This window comes from Salvelinus alpinus, chromosome 24 (assembly GCF_045679555.1).
Source record: "Salvelinus alpinus chromosome 24, SLU_Salpinus.1, whole genome shotgun sequence".
Lineage (NCBI taxonomy): Eukaryota > Metazoa > Chordata > Actinopteri > Salmoniformes > Salmonidae > Salvelinus > Salvelinus alpinus.
The window spans coordinates 7,430,454-7,453,378 of NC_092109.1; the positions used below are offsets into that span (position 1 = coordinate 7,430,454).

Consider the following 22,925-nt stretch of genomic DNA (forward strand, 5'->3'; position numbering starts at 1 on the left):
CAAAGTGCTTTGTTTCTGGTCATTTTGAGTCTGTAATCGAACCCACAAATGCTGATGCTCCAGATACTCAATTAGTCTAAAGAAGGCTAGTTTATTGCTTCTTTAATCAGGACAACATTTTTTAGCAGTGCTAACATAATTGCAAAAGGGTTTTCTAATGATCAATTAGCTTTTTAAAATGATAAACTTGGATTAGCTAACACAACGTGCCATTGGAACACAGGAGTGATGGTTGCTGATAATGGGCCTCTGTACGCCTATGTAGATATTCCATAAAAGAATCTGCCGTTTCCAGCTACAATAGTCATTTACAACATTAACAATGTCTACACTGTATTTCTGATCAATTTGATGTCATTTTAATGGACAAAAAATGTGCTTTTCTTTCAAAAACAAGGACATTTCTAAGTGACCCCAAACTTTTAAACGGTAGTGTATGTACAAAAAGTTCAAAGGTACATATAGGAATTCACATGGGACTGGATAATACGTTTTAGGGTACATGTGCAAATAATCTAGTATAATGGTACATTTTTCTACCCAATATATACAATATAAAGCTGCATGTAACAATGTGGGAGGTGGGAATTTACCAGTTGTGAAGTACTGTAGTAGTCATGGGAAAGTGAGGCTTTTTGTGCGGAAAAATTGTTAATTACTCTGAGCTTCATTATCTGTTCACAATGCATATTAGTGATATCTGCTGGTCAGCAATAAATAGCAGCGTGTGATGATTTTTCTCTGTTGTTTTCATTATAACACTGTGGTCCAGTGGTAAGTCATTGGCTTTATAGCCTAGCCAAATGTTTTTTGTCAAATGCGCCGAATACAACAGGTGTAAACCTTACAGTGAAATGCGTACTTACAAGCCCTTAAGGATCTCCACAGATCGGTGTCACACCCACGGGACGGTTGAGCTAACGTAGGCTAATGTGATTAGCATGAGGTTGTAAGTAACAAGAACATTTCCCAGGACATAGACATATCTGATATTGGCAGAAAGCTTAAATCCTTGTTAATCTAACTACACTGTCCAATTTACAGTAGCTATTACAGTGAAAGAATACCATGCTATTGTTTGAGGAGAGTACACAGTTTTGAACTTAAAGTTATTAATAAACCAATTTTCCACATTTGGGCAGTCTTGATACAACATTTTGAACAGAAATGCAATGGTTCATTTGATCTGTCTTAAACTTTGCATATTCACTGCTGCCATCTAGTGGCCAACACCTAAATTGCAGCTGGGCTGGAATAATACATTATGGCCTTCCTCTTGCATTTCAAAGATGATGGTACAAAAAAATTCCCCAAAACTAATGGTTTTTTTCTTTGTATTATCTTTTACCAGATCTAATATTCTCAGATGTTATATTCTCCTACATTCCTTTCACATTTCCACAAACGTCAAAGTGTTTCCTTTCAAATGGTATCAAGAATATGCATATCCTTGCTTCAGGGTCTGAGCTAGAGGCAATTAGATTTGTGCATGTCATTTTAGGCAAAAATTGGAAAAAAGGGGCGGATCCTTAAGAATTAAGGGCTTGTAATTGAGGTTTACACCTGTTGCATTCAGCGCATGTGACAAATAAAATGTGATTTTATTTGAAAATCCCACTTCCCACTTGGTTAAGAACGCAGAATTAGGTAAAATCATTACTGCAATTTGAAATATAGGTGGGGGCAATATGGTCATGGTCTAACCGCCAGTATAAATGTTGTACCAGTTTAAGTGGTTTTATAATTATATTCATGAAGATTTAACACCTCTGTTAGCATTGTCAGTTTGGTTATTGTTGTAGGAACTTGTGATATTTAAGAGCTGCGCTGTTTTAAGAGGTTACTGGGCATTTTCTAGTGGTGGGAAAATGAGACGTTCCAGCCAATTGTGTCGAAGATAGGTTCGTATCGCAAGGCTTTGATCAACACATTGTACATTAGTGGCACCTGCTGGTCAAAATCATTTAGAACAGCCAAATTATTATAGATTACATCGCACATGCCGTAACACATGCGCAGGGTAGCCTTTTTTGTCTTCTACCAAACCAATCTGGTGGTCGTTCGACAACCTTCTGTTTCTGATGAAGTGATACAAGCATCGGCACACTACATCGAAGTAAACTGCTTAGCAATTTTGAGCTCCGATAAAGCTCCGATATCAAACGTAACATCACTAGCACGGCAGCTGGTTCACAGGAAGTTGTTTAATGTTCAATAACTCAATGTCACCTAGTTAAAAGTGGGTTATTGACAATTTCACGTTCATTTACTCTAGCTAATACTTCACACTCACTGACCTGACAGTCTGGGTGGAACGTGAGTATTACAATTACATGGTGACCAGCTATAAATGAAATATGTTATGATTCTTTGGTTTGACATTCACTTATGACAGCTTTGAACAAGACTGCAGAACTGACAGTCTACTAGATCAATGTTTATGAACACACCATATTAACTGTCATGACATTCCATCTCATGGGAGACCAAAAAGAGCTAGCTGATAGCAACACTGAGAATAAGCCACTCCTGCAATCTTCTGATAGGCTGCCGCTGTTACAGTATGCTGCCACTCAGCAAGTGATGTAAATGTTGTCAACAGAAGAGTCAGTGAAGATACTGTAGGTGACTGGCAAGATTGCTGTGGCAGTAAGTGTCCTGTAGGTTACTGGCAACATTTTGCCTGTATGTCATTGTGATTTTTTACAATAACTTACTGAAAAGTAGTTTCCAGTTAAGAAATTAACCATTCACAGCAACACGTTGCCATTAAGTTAATGGAAAATGCATAATAACCTCTTCACAGTGTAGCTCATTACTGACACATTCTCTTACCACGTTTGCGGAACAGACAGTGTCAAAGGAGGTGGTTGCAATTGCATAACCATCAAACATTTAAACAGCTATAATACTTCCACCAGTACATTGCCCACACCTATCAAAGCACAGTGACGATCGTACCTTATACCTACAAGGTACCGAACTGTACCATGTGAGTTCATATGTGCACCTCTGAAGTGTACCTTTGACCTTTTTGTACCGCAGGTAACAACACCGTACCCTAACCATACCGTCATATTTTTGCCCCCCAGTTTTATCATTGGAATGTGATACAAAATGAGGTGTGGTTTAGGACCATGCGTTGTCATAATACAAAATTAGATATTTTACACTAATTTAAGTCAGAATACAGCAGAAGACTGTCATTTTATAGTAATAACATCAAGTTGTTGTATATATTTAATTTTACTTTAACTGCAATTTTAAGCAAAGTTCAGAAATGTATTCTTATTCATCTCCACTATGTCCACAGACCTCGTGTCGCAGCAGGAACTTCAGGTAGCTCGCAAACAAGAGGTTGCGAGTTCAAAGTTCAAAAGTCCCAAATAATCAGCATACAGTAGCATACTGTCCTTTCACCTGATTTTAGCTGTAAAAAATGCAGTAACTCGATGTAGATTTACCATATTTTCACCGCAAATAGACAAAAGCCTCCAGTGGACCATGACACAACGTCTTAAAAACGTCCTCAGTTATTCCAAATGACATTTGACACCTGGGCATTTGTGCTCAAATGTTGTCACTTGTAGTGTCATGGTATCACATGTTGAAATTTTGCACCCCCATGTTGTCACGTTTATTTCATATTATTTTCACGAGATCATGTGCTTCAATGTTGTCACGTGTAGTTTTACGTTATCACGTTGCTTCACATGTAGTCACGTTATCACATTAGCTTCACATCAAATCACATGTGATCACATGAGATATCACGAGATCATGTGAAATTCACATGTGAAATTCATGTGATTTTTCCATAAGGGCAATACTTTTCTTCTTAACATATTCCGCTTTTTTCTAAACCTATTCATGTAACATTAATCATCAAATCTAACGACCATCATTTCAATATACAGTGTAACATGGAGATTCAATCACTGACGAATGAACCACTGTCATTCTTTAGACAATCTTCACAGACACAAATATCTACAGACTGGACCAGGTTGTATGAGATGCTTATGAAATGCTTTATGAAGGCTATTTGAGGATGTGGCTGGAGCACCAACATTAGATAGCCGAGATGCGCTGTCCGGCCTCTCCTTGGCACCCATCCTCAGTCAGCTACAGTGTTTGTGTTTCAACTGGCACCCTATTCTCTAAATAGTGCACTACTTATGACCATGGCCTATTGGCCCATAACTAGCATAATATATGACAGGATTATAACAGACATGGTGAATGTTAAATCAACAACGATCCCTGTGATTACGTAATGATTCAACTGTATTCACTGTCATTCGTTTTCACTGTAATTCAAAGCTTTTCTAAAGTCAAATGCTTAAAGATCCTCCTTCTACGAGGTGTTTATGAATGCCATTTTGAGGATATGGCTGTAGAACAACATTAGATAGGCAGCATTAGTAAGCTGTGGTGGGCTGGCCGGCCTTCACCTTGGCACCCCAGAGTATGACACCATCTCAGCCTGATGTTTAATCAGAGGATGGTAGTGACCCCCCCGCACGGCATTGACGTCCATACAACAGTGATGAATTACCGCCACATCCTCTGCCCTCAGAAAGGCCGTAAACACAACCATAATTCCGTCTCTTATTTGTTTTATATACAGTGGTGGTGGAGGAGGGCGTGGGGGGGGGGTCTGAGGTGACACGGTGGAGGGAACGATCGATAGGGAGGGAATCGAGGGCAGGTTATATCTCTCTGCTATGTTCCTCCACGACTCTAAAGTGGGCTGCATGCTGCATTCGAGGGGAAACTTCTTGTGGTGATATTTGACGTTTCGGTGAGTTTCAGGTTTAAACCAAAACGGAGACAGAAGAGGGCAAACTGATGTGTCAGTGAAGAAAATGGGAGGAAGAACAAATAACTGATTATTTAATGTAGTGTTATATCATCCTGTCCTCTTTTGTTTGCGTAACCAAGTTCAGCCTAGTAGCTAGGTCTATTGTGTGTAGCCCTCTAGCTACTATGTTTATGTCATTTCTTTATTTTCTGAATCACTCCAAAAAGAAGTTCCCTTGCGGGGAAAAAGGTTCTTCTTCTTCTAACATTGTAAGAAAAAAGGATATCTCATAATAGTCAGATGACACACAGAGGTGCTAGAGAATACAAATCAAGTGAATGGCGTTGAGAGATGACAGCCAGTGAAATCTCAGCAGCAGGGAGTGTAGTCATGGCAGATTCAAGGAGGCTGAAGGCTGCTTTCTGGCACGTTGAAATCAAGAGCTGCTCCTGTATAGAACCCGGCCTTGAGAAGAGAGAGGCTTTCAATGTGATGTATGGGAGGGAATACTGACTCCCTCAATGTGTGTGTGTGTGTGTGTGTGTGCGTGTGTGGGTGTGTGTTTGTGTGCGCGAGGGTTGGTGAATGCATAGGTTTGTATGTGGTATGCTTTGGGATTTCTGTGTGCTTGAGTGTGTACAGTGTAGGTAGGCTCTGCAAGCGAATGTGTCTTTTAGGGTTGCACACAATTTTATAATTTGCTATTACACTCTAATAGCAGATAAAAGCAAAGTTGGGGATGTGAAAAGCTCTGGCAGACAGCTAAGCCAACATCATGAACTATTCAGTTAAGTGCACAAACACTGAAATGGTTTTATCACCTGGTTTATTCTTCCTCCATTTAGTATGATATGTTACATTTCATATGGTACCAAAAGGGTTCTTTGCAGAGGGATAGGGTTCTACCAAGAACAGTTTTGGAAGACAAGGGTACTTTGTAAGGCAAAGGGTTCTACCTAATGTAGAACCTTTTCTTCCAAAAAAACGGTTATTTGGATGATAAAGGTTCTTTGGAAGGCAAGAAGGGTTCTACAGAGAACCATATATACTATTTCCCAGGATGCTCTATTGCAGGGAGATTTTCATAAAAGTTTGTTTTACTGTAATATCTGTGTTTTTGCATGTGTAACAGTATTGCTTCCGTCACTCTCTGGGCTCGAACCAGGAACCCTCTGCACACATCAACAACTGCCTCCCACGAAGCATCGTTACCCATCGTTCCACAAAAGCCCTGGCAGAGCAAGGGGAACAACTACTTCAAGGTCTTAGAGCGAGTGACGTCACCGATTGAAACGCTAATAGAGCTCACCCCGCTAACTAGCTAGCGATTTCACACCAGTTACAGTCACCCCCCTTTTGACCTCCTAATTTTCTGCAGCAACCGGGTCAACAGCATCAATGAAACAGTATTGCTTCCGTCCCTCTCTGGGCTCAAACCAGGGATCCTCTGCACACATCAACAACTGCCTTCCACGAAGCATCGTTACCCATTGTTCCACAAAAGCCACAGCCCTTGCTGGGCAAGGGGAACAACTACTTCAAGGTATCTGAGCGAGTGACGCCAACTAGCTAGCCATTTCACAGCGGTTACACATGGATTGGTTGATTAATGTTATGTTACACAAAGACACGTAACATACAGTATTCTGACCTAATTCAATCGGTTGGATTTATTGCACCCGAGATTGTTGTTCCAGTTTACATGATTGGGATAGTCTAAGTATGCAGTCTTCCCTACCCTGGCAATCATTCTGAATGCGGGTTGCGGGTGATTAACAATTCCACTTGTTGGATATGTAAAATATGTTACAAATCTGACATATGTATGATAGGTTACCAATTCAAATTTGTTGTGGCTAATATGAGTTAGGTGGTTAGGGGTTAAGGTTAGCGTTAAGGTTAGAGTTAGGGTTAGGGTTAGGAGTTAGGTTAAAGGTTTAAGGTTAGGGGAAGGGTTAGCTAACATGCTAAGTAGTTGCTAATTCCCTAAAATTGTCACGCCTGCTCCGGCTCTCCCTCCCTGGCGCTCAAGGGCGCCAGGCTGCCCAGCACTACGCACTCTTGCCACCATCATTACGCACACCTGCTTCCCTCGTCACGCGCATCAGCGATTCATTGCACTCACTTGGACTCAATCACCTGTGTCATTACCTCCCCTATATCTGTCTGTTCCCCAGCTCTGTTCCCCGCTTCAGGATTAATCGTCGTATGTCTTTGTATTACCCGGTTCTGACGCTGGTCCTGTCCCGTTCCATGTCTGTGTAAATGAAATGTTCACTCTCTTTACCTGCTTCTCATCTCTGGCGTCAGTTGTTACAAAAATGCTAAAGTTTTCCATGATGAGATTCGAACACACAACCTTTGGGTTGCTAGATGTTCACGTTCATCTTTGCCTTAAAACTGCAATATGCAACTTTTGGAGCGACCTGACCAAATTCACATAGAAATGTCATTCGCATTGAAAGCAAGTCTAAAAAGCGGTAGATCTGTTCTATGTGAGCTATTTCTATGCTTCCAGTTCTTAAGTTTTGATTCAACGTATTTTGCTTCCGGTTTTGTACACCAGCTTCAAACAGCTGAAAATACATTATTTTTGCTTATGGAAAATATATTTCACAGCGATTTAGATTGTACAATGATTCTCTACACTATACTTTCTTGCTTGGTCACATAAACTGATATTAGGGGAAACTATTACTATTTTAGCAACCAGGAAATGGTGGAGAGATTTCTGTATTGTGCATCTTTAAGTAACCTTCTGCGGTGGCATGTATTCATGGATGCCAAGGGAAGCCAGGCTTCCCCCAAAGATTACAAAGAAAATAAGAAAATGAAAGAAAAAAATATGTCTTTTGTCTCTGTGTTTTCATAATTTTGCTTCAATTCGCAAGAGGCTGAATGTATCTCACTGGAGAAAGCATCCGAGCGAGTGAAACCCCGCCCATCTGTCTCTGTACTGTATACGTAGGCCCTCTATATGATGCTGTCTGGTCATAAAAAGTATGACATTGTTGATGCCCATAGCATTGAATGCAAGGGAAGGAAGTGAGCATTTGGCCTCCTTTGATAAAAAAATAAAATAAAATAATAGCCAATCAGCGTTGAGCTAAACTGAGTGAGCTCAACTGTGAATTGTCCTGGTGCACCAAAAAAAACTGTCAAGGGAAGCCAGTTTGGATTTGGCTTCACTCCTATCACAGAGAAATACATAATCGACAGAAACAACTTGAATTGTTGCATCTCGTTGTGTTGGTGTCCTCCGGTGGCAGGCTAGCTAAAATTGTCCTTTTACTAAATTAGCCATGTATGGCGATAGGGATTTGGACTTGTGGTTTTCCTTATGTTAACTAGCTAACATTGCCCATGAAAGGAAGTTATGCTTACGAGCAAGCATTTTAGCATGTATTGTATGACAGTCATAGACCGTTTCGTCTACATGAAAGAGAGGAGGATGGAATTGACGTTTCTCTACGAGTAGGGTGAGTCAACATGCACAAACGAATGCACACACACACACACACACACACACACACACACACACACACACACACACACACACACACACACACACACACACACACACACACACACACACACACACACACACACACACACACACACACACACACACACACAAATCAGAACCATGGACGGTCACATCAATAGCTTATGTTGTACATAATTGTACATAATTGCCTCAATTACCTCGACACCGGTGCCCCTCGCACAGTGACACATTGACTCTGTACCAGTACCTGCTGTATATAGCCTCCACATTGACTCTGTACCAGTACCTGCTGTATATAGCCTCCACATTGACTCTGTACCAGTACCTGCTGTATATAGCCACGCTATTGTTATTTACTGCTGCTCTTTAATTCTTTTTTATTCTTATCTCTTACTTTTTTAGGGATTTTCTTCAAACTGCAATGTTGGTTAAATGGCTTATAAGTATTGACAGATGTGACAAATAAAGATTTGATTTGTTGATTGGACTTGGATGTTGCAGTTGAAATGGTGCTGGAGTAGTGGAGGCAGCTCCTGTTTAATACTTTGTGACTTGCAGTAACTCTCTATGGTTGTAAATCTTGCTTGGCCATGCTGAAGGTCATCTGACTGCTTGTTACATGCAATATGCTTTATGGACTTCACCGGACAGAGGTTGCTCTCCGGTTTTGTGATGAAACAAAGGTGTGGTTGAATTCATTCTGCCACTGTGTCTCGGCCTAAGGCATATATCACGGTCACAAGGCATATGAACTAACAGGTTATAGAGCAAACAACACAATTATCACAACAAATATGTTGTAATATGGCTTTTTTTTCTGGCTTGGTTTCTCCAGTGATTTTACTTACACACCAGTACTGACCTTCTGTCTTATGTATCCATACCAAACGTAACATATCATACGTTATGGGTGTCCCAGATTTACGTTTACTATGTTACGTCTAGTCATTGAGACCAGGGTGGTTTATTTGATTCAATTATATGTGCAGAAGCAGCAGCAGATACAAGATACAGTATGTTCTCCACCATCTAGGAGAGGAGGGACAGCAGACTCATATTGACTTTTATATTAATACCAGTATTGATACGATTTTCCCTCATAGCCTACAGCAGGTAATGGACTGACACATACTTTAATGCAGACGCTTCTCATTTGCTTCTGTATCTTTCAAACTTGTGCCTGTGTAGTGCTCTTAACAGACATTTGTATTGCTTGAATCTCTGTACTTTGAAAACCTGGATGGATTCAGTTGATGCCCCAGGAATAAGGAGAGCATTGTGCAAAAATGTGTATTATCGGAAAAAGGATGAACCAATTGTCTGGCCACAAGTATTATCTAACTTTTCAAATCACTTTTTGGCTACATTAATTCAGCTCCACAAATTATTCTCATTCTCTCATTCCATATTTGCTATAAGATTTTTTTTATTAACTTCCCTCCCCATAATACTTGTTCATTGCCGATGGTGGACTACATCCAATCTCTAGCTACCGCTAGTGCTGTAGGGCTACTAATGCTTGTGCATGCTAAATGAGCTAACAATGTTCTCACCACAGTAATGACACCTCTCTCTCTCCAACGCTGTGCTGTTTCCCAGCCTCATTAACATCTCAATGTCTCTCTCCCACGTCCGGTTATTTTGTCTATGCACCACACTATACGCAGATGGACAGATACCATCTGGTAGGGATGGAGGGAGGAGAGGAGGATGGAGGAGGGGCGAGAGGAGGAGAGACGAAAAGAGAAGAAAAGAAAAGAGAAGCAAATAGAAGAGGAGAGGGGGAGAGAATAGACACAAACAGAAGAAGCACAGGTGATTTGAAGCACAAAGAGAAATACCAGTGAAGCTGTCTTTGTTAATAACCAGTAGAGACACATGGACACTATCTCTCGTATTATATTGGCCTGGCCGATATTGGACTGTCTGCACATCAACCCTTGCAGCTCACTATACAACAGTATTTGCTTTTCAAATGTCAATCTCTAACAGGGCTGCCTCGAACTCGCTCCTCTAGAACATTAGACTCCTTAGGGCTCTGGTCAAAAGTAGTGCACTATATAGGTAATAGTGTGCTATTTGGGAACGCATTCACCCCATATACTGTAGGCATTAGCTACCATGGGCATAAAGCTGTGGGTATAAAAGGTTAACTTCTTATGGCTGCAGGTGTAACGGATGTGAAATGGCTAGCTAGTTAGCGGGTACGCGCTAGTAGCGTTTCAATCAGTTACGTCACTTGCTCTGAGACTTAAGTAGGGTTTCCCCTTGCTCTGCAAGGGCCGCGGCTTTTGTGGAGCGATGGATAACGACGCTTCGTGGGCGACTGTTGTTGATGTGTGCAGAGGGTCCCTGGTTCGCGCCCGTGTCGGGGCGAGGGGACGGTTTAAAGTTATACTGTTACACAGGGGCAGTATTGAGTAGCTTGGATGAAAGGTGCACAGAGGTGCCCAGAGTAAACGGCCTGCTCCTCAGTCATAGTTGCTAATATTTGCATATTATTATTAGTATTGGATAGAAAACACTCTGATGTTTCTAAAACTGTTTGAATTATGTCTGTGAGTATAACAGAACTCATATGGCAGGCAAAAACCTGAGAAGTTCCACTTCCTGTTTGGATTTTTTCTGAGGTGGCAGATTTTCAACCAAGCTCTCATTGAAATTACAGCGAGATATTCACTTCCTACGGCTTCCACTAGATGTCAACAGTCAATAGAACTTTGTCTGATGACTCTAATGTGAAGGGGGGCCGAAGGAGACAGGTATTAGTCACCACTGCCACGAGCTGACCATGCTTTGACCACGCGCGTTCACGTGATAGGCAGCTCCGTTCCATCGCTCAACTGAAGTCAATCTAATTCTCCGGTTGAAACGTTATTCAAGATGTATGTTAACAACATTCTAAAGATTGATTCAGTACATCGTTTGACATGTTTCTACTGACTGTTATGGAACTATTGGACATTTCGTCACGTTATAGTGGACGCGCTTTGTGACTTTGGAATTGTTTACCAAACGCGCTAACCAAAGTAGCTAATTGGACATAAATAACGGACATTATCGAGCAAATCAAGCATTTATTGTGGACCTGGGATTCCTAGGACTACATTCTGAGGAAGTTCATCAAAGGTAAGGAAACATTTATCATGTATTTTCTGGTTTCTGTTGACTCCAACATGGCGGCTAATTTGGCTATTGTTCTGAGCGCCGTCTCAGATTATTGCATGATTTGCTTTTTCCGTAATTTTTTTGGGAAATCTGACACAGCGGTTGCATTAAGGAGAGGTATATCTATAATTCCATGTGTATAACTTGTATTATCATCTACATTTATGATGAGTATTTCTGTTGAAACGATGTGGCTATGCAAAATCACTTGATGTTTTTGGAACTAGTGAATGTAACGCGCCAATGTAAACTCAGATTATTTTATATAAATATGAACTTTATCAAACAAAACATGCATGTATTGTGTAACATGAAGTCCTATGAGTGTTGTCTGATGAAGATCATCAAAGGTTAGTGATTCATTTTATCTCTATTTCTGCTTTTTGTGACAGCTATATTTCGCTGGAAAAATGGCTGTGCTTATTGTGGTTTGGTGGTGACCTAACATAATCGTTTGTAGTGCTTTCGCTGAAAAGCATATTTGAAATCGGACACTTTGGTGGGATTAACAACAAGATTACCTTTAAAATGATATAAGACACATGTATGTTTGAGGAATTTTAATTATGAGACTTCTGTTGTTTGAATTTGGCGCCCTGCACTTTCACTGGCTGTTGTCATATCGATCCCGTTAGCGGGATGCAGCCATAAGAAGTTAACTAGGTTCTCTTAATGCTGTCAAGTGGCTGGGCTGGGCGGTTAAGTGGTTGATAATAGCTGGCCTATGGTTTTTGCTGGACAACAGCACTTCAACTTTAGCACCACACGGCTGATGGATGTATGTGGACGTATGGAGGGATCGGTGGATTGACGTCTATAGGCTCGACACATTTAACACTTAAACATGCACCAGGAGGAGAGGCAAGAGGCAGAAGGCATTAGACACCGCAGTTAACATGGGCAAAATGACAGGCGGTGGGAGGCTTAATGGAATGAGATACGGGAAGGGGGAAGGGAAGGAGAGAGAGAGAGAAAGAGGGAGGCAGAGGTAGTGAGAGAAGAGAGAGAGAGGGAGGAGAGAGGCGGGATATAAGAGAACAATTAGAGGAAAGGAAACAAGAGATCTGAAAGAGACATAAAGAAGAGAGGAGATGGAGTCCTTTCAGGGTTTTATCAGGAAACTAGTATACTAGACTCTAAAGACAAATTAAGAATTTTAGAGCGACATTACTGAGAGAATGGCCTTGTCTGGACTTTATTGATTAAAGGTTTCTTTAAAGATGTATGGATTCAAGGAGAGTTAGGGAAGAGGAAAACAATTACGGGCCGAAAGATCCAAGGAATAATGGTAAAATACAAGTCCAAAGCATCACTATAACGCTTTTCTAACTACCAATGACTGAGCCATACATCCTCTCTTAAACCTGCTGACCCAAATTCACCCTTGAACAAACCATGTACACATCCCAGTTCAACCCTAACCCTAGCCCTTAGAACCAATAATGAAATAAAAGTCCACAGCTATGGATGTTTGAGAGGGAAGAGTTGGCATCTACTGTATCGCTTCCCATGTTGTCAGATGATTCCTGCTTCACCTTGTCTTTGGGCAGGTGTGATGCATAATTGCCACTCCATTCCAGACGTGCCTTCCTGAGTTCACAACACTATCCATATGCGCTTTTGGAATATTGAAATGTATCACTCGCTCACTCGGTGTCAGGGTAACAGATGGTTGCTGTAGGACAATCTCAGCATCTGTGTCAGCGCCATGACAACAGTAACCTTTGATCTTGAATATAATGAAATAACTCTCCCTCTGCTGCTACCACCTCTCGGATCGTCTAGAACACTAGGACCTTCTGAGCGTCTCACGTCTTCCGGTGGGAGTGTGGTGCTGTCTCCAGTTCACAGGAAGAGAATTTAAAGATGTACTGTTTGTCAAAGATGTGTGTGTGCTCCATGACAGTAACAAACGAGGAGAGGAAAGAGAGGGAGAGAGTAGGCTAATTCATTCGTTTCATGCTAATGATGATCTGATACTATACCCCCCCATTTGAATAAGGTTCTAATTTTGACCCAAACTCATGTGTAATTCACCTGCATTTCTGTAGGGAAAACATCACAAGCCGACTGTGTGTCGTGCATTTACACATCAAACACACTCCCTTATCTCCCTCCTCTCCTTTCCTCCCTCCTCTCCCATCTTGTCTTCTTCCGTTTGGGAGATGGTACTGCTCTGAACACAAGACAAAGAAGACACTGGGGAGCCTCATCTAAATAAGAGGTACAACATACAATATATACCAGCATAGAAATAGTTACTATTTATACATATATTTATCAGTAGGCTATGGTGTACATAATGAATCAATTCATTTGCCATAGAATGCCATTGGGGATGTGCCACTGATCAAGTTGAACAGTGCAATTGCCATATTAAACATAGTAAATATTGATAAGACATGGAGATAAGAATTGAGCATTCTCATTTCTTACATCACCTCAAAACACACACTATCATCCCACCATTCACACCAATACCATGGGTGGTCTCGCCGTAATCAAATCAGATAGCTACAGGATCTGACATCTCCAACTACAATACAGGCCCCCAATATCTCCATTAGCTACAGGCAGGGTAGAAGAGGCTTATATAGATATCCTAACATCAGAACTGTATCATAACTGCCTGCTTCCCCCTCTCCATCCTGCTCTCTCACCCCGTCCTTCTCTATCTCTCTCTCACTCCCTCTCTCTTCTGTCTGATTCCTATGCAAGTAGGTCATTAGTACGTGGCCAGAGTTGGGGAATATATGAATGAGTGGACTGCCTCTGTCTCTGTTGCCCAAAGATCCATCGGTTCAGGGCATTTACCCCAATGTTTTGATATATGTTTCCTTCCTCTCCGTCTTAATTTCCTACCGGCGGGCAGACTGGCACTTGACCCACTCTGGCCCTCCTCAACCCTCCAACCCTTCCAATCTCAAAGCATTGTAATCTTCTATCAATATCAGCTGTCTCACAAAAAAACGGGACACCACTGTAAATCGGAGGAGACTAACGCCGTGGAGGAGAGGATGCAATCTCTTAGACGCTAAGTCCCCAATTTAGGGGAATTTGAGCGGTTCTGGACCTGTTCCCGACTGACATTTTGTTTAACAAGGCGCTCTGTGAATATCGCAGGGTCTAGTGCCTTATATTGCCAGAAAACCCCATCTGTCCTCTTTTCCGCTACCACTTTGTCAGCGGAGCGGAAGTGTCAGGTTTCACACCCCACATTTGCATAGGGAGTGACGTATCACATTTTCTGTCCTGTACAGACAAAGCCTGGGAGACGGCATCTTAAAGGGGACAGTCTAGCAATTTCAACAATCATGGTTTCATGTCACTGTGATATTCTCAACTGGATTCAGAGCTCTTAACAACAAAAAAACATGAAAATAATACAAAAAAATACGAAATAATGCTAATAGAATTGAAACACGACCACTTTTTCTTGGTCACAGAGGGACAAAATCACGTTGTGGCTAAAGCTGAAGTTGTAAGGAGTCTGCAGACATTCGAATGGTGTCTCTGCGTCGCTCAGAGGAGGCTTGGCAGAAAATGCTCTGTCGTCAGTTATATGAAATAGGGCCAAATTTGTACTGTCACTAAACATGATCCTATTTATTTTACAGCTGTAAGAGAGGTGAAGTCATATAGTAAGTCGTTTATCATTTGATTGTCGATTCCCATACTTTTGTCGAATAGGTAAACAATCATACCGGTATATATATTTTCAGAAGTGAGTATCTCACACAATGTATAATTATGTTTACCAGAAAAGTGAGTTCCAAACCGTTCTAGAACTATGCAGCATTACCAGTTATTGTTTATGGCCATCTCATGAAAAATAATGACTTTTGAGTATGTCTATTTAGGCGGAAATCTACATTTTGCCATGACGTTCAAGAGGTCTTGAGAGGGGTCGAGAGTGAATGCTAAGGCCCCTTTAGGTATAAAAAAAGATGAAAAATATTGAATTTGACCTTTACTATTATCGCCCATAGAAACACATTGAATAACACATTCATAAATGGTTAAAACAAATACAGAAAAAATAGCCCAAACGGTTTGGACGCTACAGACAAAGGTTGACGTTACAAACAGAAGTAAACTGACAAATTTTGCTGGGGATTTTTGTATTATGTTACTTAGGTTTAGAGTCTTAAGGATTAAAAGGAATACACCGTTTTTTAATAACAACGTTTTTTACGAACCTGTAAGAAAGCTGAAAGACCAACAAACTAAATGGAAAGCCAAAGCGAATTCAAAGTTAAGCACCAGGCCTATGAAGAGATGATGAGAGTGAGGGAGTAACTCTGCATGTCGTTCTGTTTGAAACTCTATTTGCTTACCCAGTATCAGTATGTCTCCTGTAGATACAGTATTATGCATGCAGATACATCCACCCTGTAAACACTGCATCAAACATGCATGCAGAAACACATCATGTACACTCCAGCTACAGTACGTCCCTGGAAGCCTTTGCATACTGTATGTATGCAAATGTATTCTAATGAGGGGTGGAGGTGGTGGAACACATTAATACACAGCAAAGATTTTCAGAAGTAATCAGATTGCCAGAACAAGGATTTTAGAAATGGTGGAACTTCACTTACTATAAACACTGTTTGTTTTGCAAGAACTTATTCTAAGGGCTGGATTCAATCAGTATTGCCGAAGTATTGTGGAAGATCCGCGCAAAAATATTAAGGACATTTCCGATGAGCCGACCTCCCCAGCTTTTACCGTGAATGCAGTGTCCGCGACCGCGAGAACATTGACTTTCATTTCCAATCGCGGTATAAATGTCCTTCAGCGCTACCGTCTGGAAAGAGCTGTGGATTCTAAAATCAACAACTATGACTAAAAACGTACAATATTCACCATCTAACTCTGTACGCAGAGTTGATGAAAGTCAATCTGTAAAAGAATGAGAAAACATAAATTTATGTTTTGGATCAGGGTAGGCTACCATAACCCAAGTGGCAAATATTGACTAAAAACCAATTAACGATACATCTCTGTTTCTGAGATAAAGAGTGGGCCTTCCAGTAACACTATGGTATCAATTTACATGTATTTTTTTCAATAATATAATACATATCCTACAAATGAACCTTGGGTTTGGGTAGAGAATTACAATATTAGCATTCTCGCTACACTTCACAATTATGGACATGACCGTTTTCAATTTAGCATACATTTTTGCAAATCTACCTATTTTTCTATAAAAAAAGTGGGTTTGAGATCATGTCTTTCTAAAGTATAACAACAAGAGAAGAAAACCTTACAATTTCATGCATACAGATAGGTTTTAATGCTTCAAAAGACATACAAGAGTGGGTGACCACAGTAAACTTGAATTTATTGACAAAAACACCATCTTCTATCCTCTCTTACACAGGTTTGACAGGACCGTAAAAACAAATGAATGAACAGACAAATGTAAAACAAAAAACAAAAATAAAAAACTTTATTGACTGCTGGTTCTGAAAATTTACAAAATTGTTTTGTCCTTTTATTGAGAGCAAAAATGTTAAATTTGGCATGCTTTATCGAAATGAAAATTTTAAAACGATTATCAATGAGTGTATTCAGCTATTTTAACAGAAATGTTTCAAGTCACATATCTAGAAGGTAAAAACGGTAAAACTTAACAAAAAACAAGCTACTTATGCAGGACAGTAAAAAGTGGTGATGTTGCAGTGGTAAAAAGCAGGCAGAGTGCATAGTTTGTACAATGGGGATAACTAGGGGCTAAAGGAAGTAAACCAACAGGTAAATCAGAAGTCCCAAACAACAATACAAAAACAAGCTTTTCATCTGGCTTTTCTTCCTTTAAACTGGCTAATCTGATGAACTATAAACTACATTTTTCCTTTTATTCATTAATTTTTTTATTTGTTTTCAATGTTTTATTTTTATATGATACATCTGATTTTAATCATCATTTGAACATTTGAACATTTTCAAAAATAGTGGATTTCAAACTATGTAGTCGATTCTTGGCCCTCTAGAAACTTAAAGCTATGTATAAACAAAACCTTTGGTAAGAGAGTTGAGGATTTCAGGTACCAAAATTCCAAACTGTTCCGCGGTCATGTGCTTTGGAATACTTGACGGTTACCCCTTCCAAACCAGTCACCTCCACCCCACCCCCGAAAAAGGAAAGGATGAAAAAGCTTGACGAAGTGGAAAAAGATGATCCATTACACATAACACCAAACACTGAGATCCATTCACAAAATGCACCAAGTCTTGGAACCATGATATGGAAACATTGCAGTATCGCTTCTACTTTCTTTTTTAAAGACATCTAAGAAAGTTCGATAAATTAGACCCACATTTGGCATTCGAGTACAATCTTATTTCAATTAACACATTCTAAGTAAGTTGCAGTATGATCAGACACTGGTAGAGTTGTTACTAAGTGGGCCTTGGAAGCAGAGAAGTACATAAAATAAAATACTGCATTGATCTATGAATGAATACGAAGCAAACTGGCATGCATTAAAACACCCCTGGACATAAATAAGAATGCAGTGAAGATGTTATTTGGCCAGAGGTAATGGCTAAGAGGGTCAGAGGCAGGACGGGTAGTCATGGTAACAGGATAACATCACCACCATCAGATTACTGTACTTTTCAAAATAACAAACTAGAAAATATCATAGCACCACAGAGGAGAGAAAATAGCACCTAATTCTTGATTTCTTGTGCTTCATTGAAATGTGACATCTCACGTTGCATATATAGGTTGATAGATCAGAGATAGTGAATTATTGGGGGAAAAAATGACGTAAAAAGACGGTTTATTAAGTTAATAAAATCTCCAAATGCCACCAAAATAGGCACTTCGTTCAGGAGGACACAAAAAGAGGAGGAATGTTTTTGTGTATTTTTTTTCTTGACACATTTTGTTTTCTGCAAATCAACTCTCATATAGTAATGCAGAGTTTTTTTTTCTCCAACTTTTATTTTCATTCGGTTCTTAAATTACAATTAGGTGTGCTTCACAACCAGCAACAAGACAAGCATTCCTCATCTATTCTCCAATTTACACATTCAATTCCTCACTTCAGTATCTGCAAATTTGATGTATTCCAAAAACCATCATCTCCTAAAAAGTCACATGCACGTTTTGAAGCCAGAATCAATCAACATTACCAGGAAAAATATACAGAAAGTACTTACAAACATACAACAAATATTTATATATATTTATATGTATAAGCTCCATTCAGAAGAATGGCGAGACAATTATGCACAAAACAAAGCTTTCGAAATTAATGAATGAATGAGCGAATTAATAAAATATTCAGAGCGGGAGATAAGAGGGAGATTATTATTATGATTTTTTTTTAACTGATCAAAACAAAACAATGAAGCAAACTGCCGAATCAGATTGAGTCCATGGCAATCTTCTGAAACCAGTGGGATTCCAGGTAAAGGTTTGCCTCGGGTGCGTTGGACAGGCAGACTGGATCTACATCAAGTGCACTGGGAGTGGGTGGAGGTTTCGGGTCGGAGATACAGGTCAGGGGTGAAGATAGGGGTCGGTAGTATCTAACTTATCCAGTTTCAAAACTTGCACGTGATAGAGAAGGCACACTGAGGTTGCAAGGTTGCTCTTTTTTATTATTATTATTTCTTACGAAATCCTACAGAAATGTATTCTAGTATTCTCATCTTGAATTTTTGTATTTTATTTATACTTGTTGCTAGTGAACACAGAATGTTTTACACAAATCAAAATTGTCCTATTCATTTCATGTGTTTTGTTTTTGACAAAACAAATATGGTGTTTTATTTTCTCCATTTTGTTCAGTAAACAGTCTTAGCCAATGAAACAGACAGGACCCACTTCGAATCCAAACTTCTGCGTGGCTCCGCCGAAATCATTGAACATTATGTCAACAAAAGGCACCTGTTCCACCTTTGGTGTGTTGATCTCAAGTACTGTCTTTTCATAGCCCTTTTTCAACTGGAAAACAGAGGGAGAGGGACATTGTGAGAAAATGCTTCGGTGCTAAGAACATCTCACCCACACATACCCTTACACACACCCCCAGGACACACACACACTTCCACCCACTCACCGCACAGCCGTCCACCACGGCTCTGATGTAAGGGTTATTGTCGTAGGACATCTCCTCATCATTGGACCCCAGGAAGCGGATGGCCTTGTCGTACGAGTCCCCGTCCTGGTCATGCCAGGCCACCGACTGGTAGCAGTTGTAGGTTAGGTTCTGGCGGGCGGCCGCGCTCAGCAGACGCAGGAAGGTCATCTGGACCACGCCGATGGGGTTGCCCTCAGCGTCCACGTACGAGAGCTACAGATGGAGGGAGAGGGGATAAAGGGTCTAGGCCGGAACAGACACTGGGGACTAATACAGACACTATACATACTTGGTGCTTGGGTGCATCTGAAATGGCACCCTATTCCCTAAATAGTGCACTACTTTTGAGCAGTGCTCTGATCCAAAGTAGTGCACTATTTATGGAATAGGGTGCCATTTCAGACACAAGGTTACTTTACTGTATATTCTCTAACAAGAACACTGGAATCTACACATCACACTGTTCTCATGTACTGGGAGGTGTCTCGTTGGGGTTTCTTCTGTATCAGTGAAATCTCATTTTCGACAGCTACTGCAAGAGTGCCTTAAAAATAAATGAATACATCACCCTTGCACTTGTCTTTCCCTACTGGCACTGACATTGTACTTCCTACGACTCTGATATGTGGTCGTCTCACCGAGTCTTAAGATGAATGCGCTAACTGCACGTAGCTCTGGATAAGAGCGTTTGCCAAATGACTCTGTATGTAAAATGAGTGTCGGCGTCACCGTTTGCAGACAGCAGCAGTTAACAACTGCAGGTGTCTGCGGGAGCGCTGTGCTGGCGAAACAGCGTCACGGCGCCTGTTTGAGTGACACGACGTCACTCAAACAGGTCAACAGTCCTTGCCTCTCCCTCTCCGGTGCTACGGCTGGCCTTACAGAATTGTGGATGTCAATTAGGTCGGTGCAGTGGGCCGCGACGCGCATTCGTGCCATCTTTCACTGCTGCTCGGGGGAGAGGGGGTGGGGGGTTATGGTTAAGGAGATCAACAACGTCCGACGCGTCTCCAGAAAGCATGTTACGCTTCATTACCCATAATTCACGGTGGCGCTACAGGAGTAGGACATCGTCTCGATTCCTCAGACGACAAAACCAGGTGGGGGGGATATATCAGAGGTTTGTATCCCAGTTACCTCCTTTAGAGTGAACTATATAGGCCATCATCACCCACTTTTGGGAGTGATGGAGAGGGTTGCTGTATTATGGGCTCTGTCTGACTGTCTGGGGCTCTAGGAGTAAGCTCGTGTCTGAGAAACAGTAAGGCAGACAGGGGTTACAACATGAGCTCTAATCCACAGGCTCCGGGGCATTAGATACTGACTGACTTATTCTCTGTTGAAAGATTACAATGGTTCTGTAGGAATAGCAGTCTACAAGCAATGAACAAGTGACGATAACTCTCAATCGAGAAGCTACTGTATCCGCGATTAAACATTTGAGCTTTAATTAAGAAAATGGACATTCTCTGTTTTTTAAACGAGCTCATTAGGAAATAGAAAACATTATGCACAAACATAATTGTCTTAATGAAATTAATAATGCTTTAGTTAAATCGGTTTGTGAAATGTAGAATTTGCCTAATTCGCCTTGTTTATGTGAATACTAAACAAATGTAGTTTGGCTCTAATGGTTACGGATAAGACTGATGATCTGTCAGGTAACACATGTGGTAACATCAGTCTTTGGTGTGATGCCATTGAACTATTACGGTGGAGATCCGTTTCCATACCAACCAGCAGTGTTCCACCATCAGTTCCACAGGGTTCTCTTCTTCTTTCAGACAAACAGGACTGACTGAGACCAAGAGCCGAGCGCATGCAACGCCCATGCCATGCAGTAGGAGCAGGGAGCCACTGATGTGGGTGTTTTGTGTGTGTGTGTGTGTGTGTGTGTGTGTATAGATATTCTCACACGCACACACACACAAATACAAACTGGACAACAATGGACATTACAAATTACTATGAGAAGGAAGTAATCAAATCCTATGTACCTGTTGTACACTGAACAAAAATTATAAACGCAGCATGTAAAGTGTTGGTCCCATGTTTCATGAGCTGAAATAAACGATCCCAGAAATGTTCCATATGAACAAAACACTAATTTCTCTCACATTTTGTGTACAAATTTGTTTACATCCCTTTTAGGGATCATTTCTCCTTTGGCAAGATAATCCATCCACTTGACAGGGGTGGCATATCAAGAAGCTGAATAAACAGCATGATCACTGGGTGGGCTCCCGAGTGGTGCAGCGGTTTAAGGCACTGCATCTCAGTGCTAGAGGCTTCACTACAGACTCTGGTTCAATTCCAGGCTGTATCACAACCGGCTGTGATTGGGAGTCCCATAGGGCGGCGCACAATTGGCCCAGCGTCGTCCAGGTTTGGCTGGTGTAGGCTGTCTTTGTAAATAAGAATTTGTTCTTAATTGACTCGCCTAGTTAAATAAAGGTCAAATTACACAGGTGCAACTTGTGCTGGCTTCTTTACCTGCAGGATCATATGAGACCAGCCACCTGGACAGCCCTTTTGTGGGGAAAAACTCATTCTGATTGGCTGGGCCTGGCTCTCCAGTGGGTGGAGGGCGTAGCCCCACCCATGTGAAATCCATAGGTTAGGGCCTCATTTATTGCAAATGACAAATTTCCTTATATGAACTGTAACTCAGTAAAATCGTTGAAATTGATGCATGTTGCGTTTATATATATTTTCAAGTACTCACAAGGTGGCCTTATAGGGAGTTTGGAAATATTGAAGGATGATAACTATGTCCATTATGTCTAGTATGAGTGTCTGTTCATCAGTGGATCCTAAAGGGAGTAGTACCATTCACCCCTGTGAGTGTCCAAGTACTCAGAGAGGATCTCGGTAGGTCCTCTCCTGCTCCTGTCTGCCCCCCCCCCCCCCCCCCCTTCCCCGCAGAATCAGCGTGTGGAACCTGCCCTACATCGCCATGGAAACATTACCTCTTCACCACAGCCGCAAGTCAAAAGTGGCTGAGTACCCAAAAGCCCCTGGGAGAGTGACTGAGTGCCTGACCTTTGTTCACCTGTTCACATTGAATCTGTGCTGTTACCTACCGTAACCCTGATGTGAGAGTGAATGAGGAAGTGAATGAGGAAGTGAGTGTGTGAAATGAGTGTAGCAGGAACAAAATGGTTTCTAATCACTCTCCTGTGAGTAGCTTTCACTATAGATACATACCTATTTATGAATAGGTATGTATTTATTCAGTATGCATCTGAGTCAACTGGAAAAGGCAGAGGTCAATACGAGTAGTTGTTGTCACTGTGTTTAAACGTAAAATGTGTGTCTAACTGGGAGATTCTCAAGGCAC

At 41.0% G+C, this 22,925-nt stretch overlaps 1 protein-coding gene across 2 annotated transcripts in view; it reads right to left on the reverse strand.

Annotated features, from left to right (window-relative positions):
• Positions 1-16,813: 16,813 nt before the first annotated feature.
• LOC139552064 (collagen alpha-1(V) chain-like) overlaps positions 16,814-22,925 on the reverse strand; it is a 134,975-nt gene continuing 128,863 nt past the window's right edge. For both annotated transcript variants that reach the window (XM_071363438.1, XM_071363437.1), the window contains exons 59-60: positions 19,565-19,798; positions 16,814-19,449 (exon numbers count right to left, since the gene is read on the reverse strand). In XM_071363438.1, the coding sequence (XP_071219539.1) occupies positions 19,303-19,449; positions 19,565-19,798 (381 nt within the window). In that variant the 3' untranslated portion in view covers positions 16,814-19,302. The remainder of the gene's footprint in view (positions 19,450-19,564; positions 19,799-22,925) is intronic.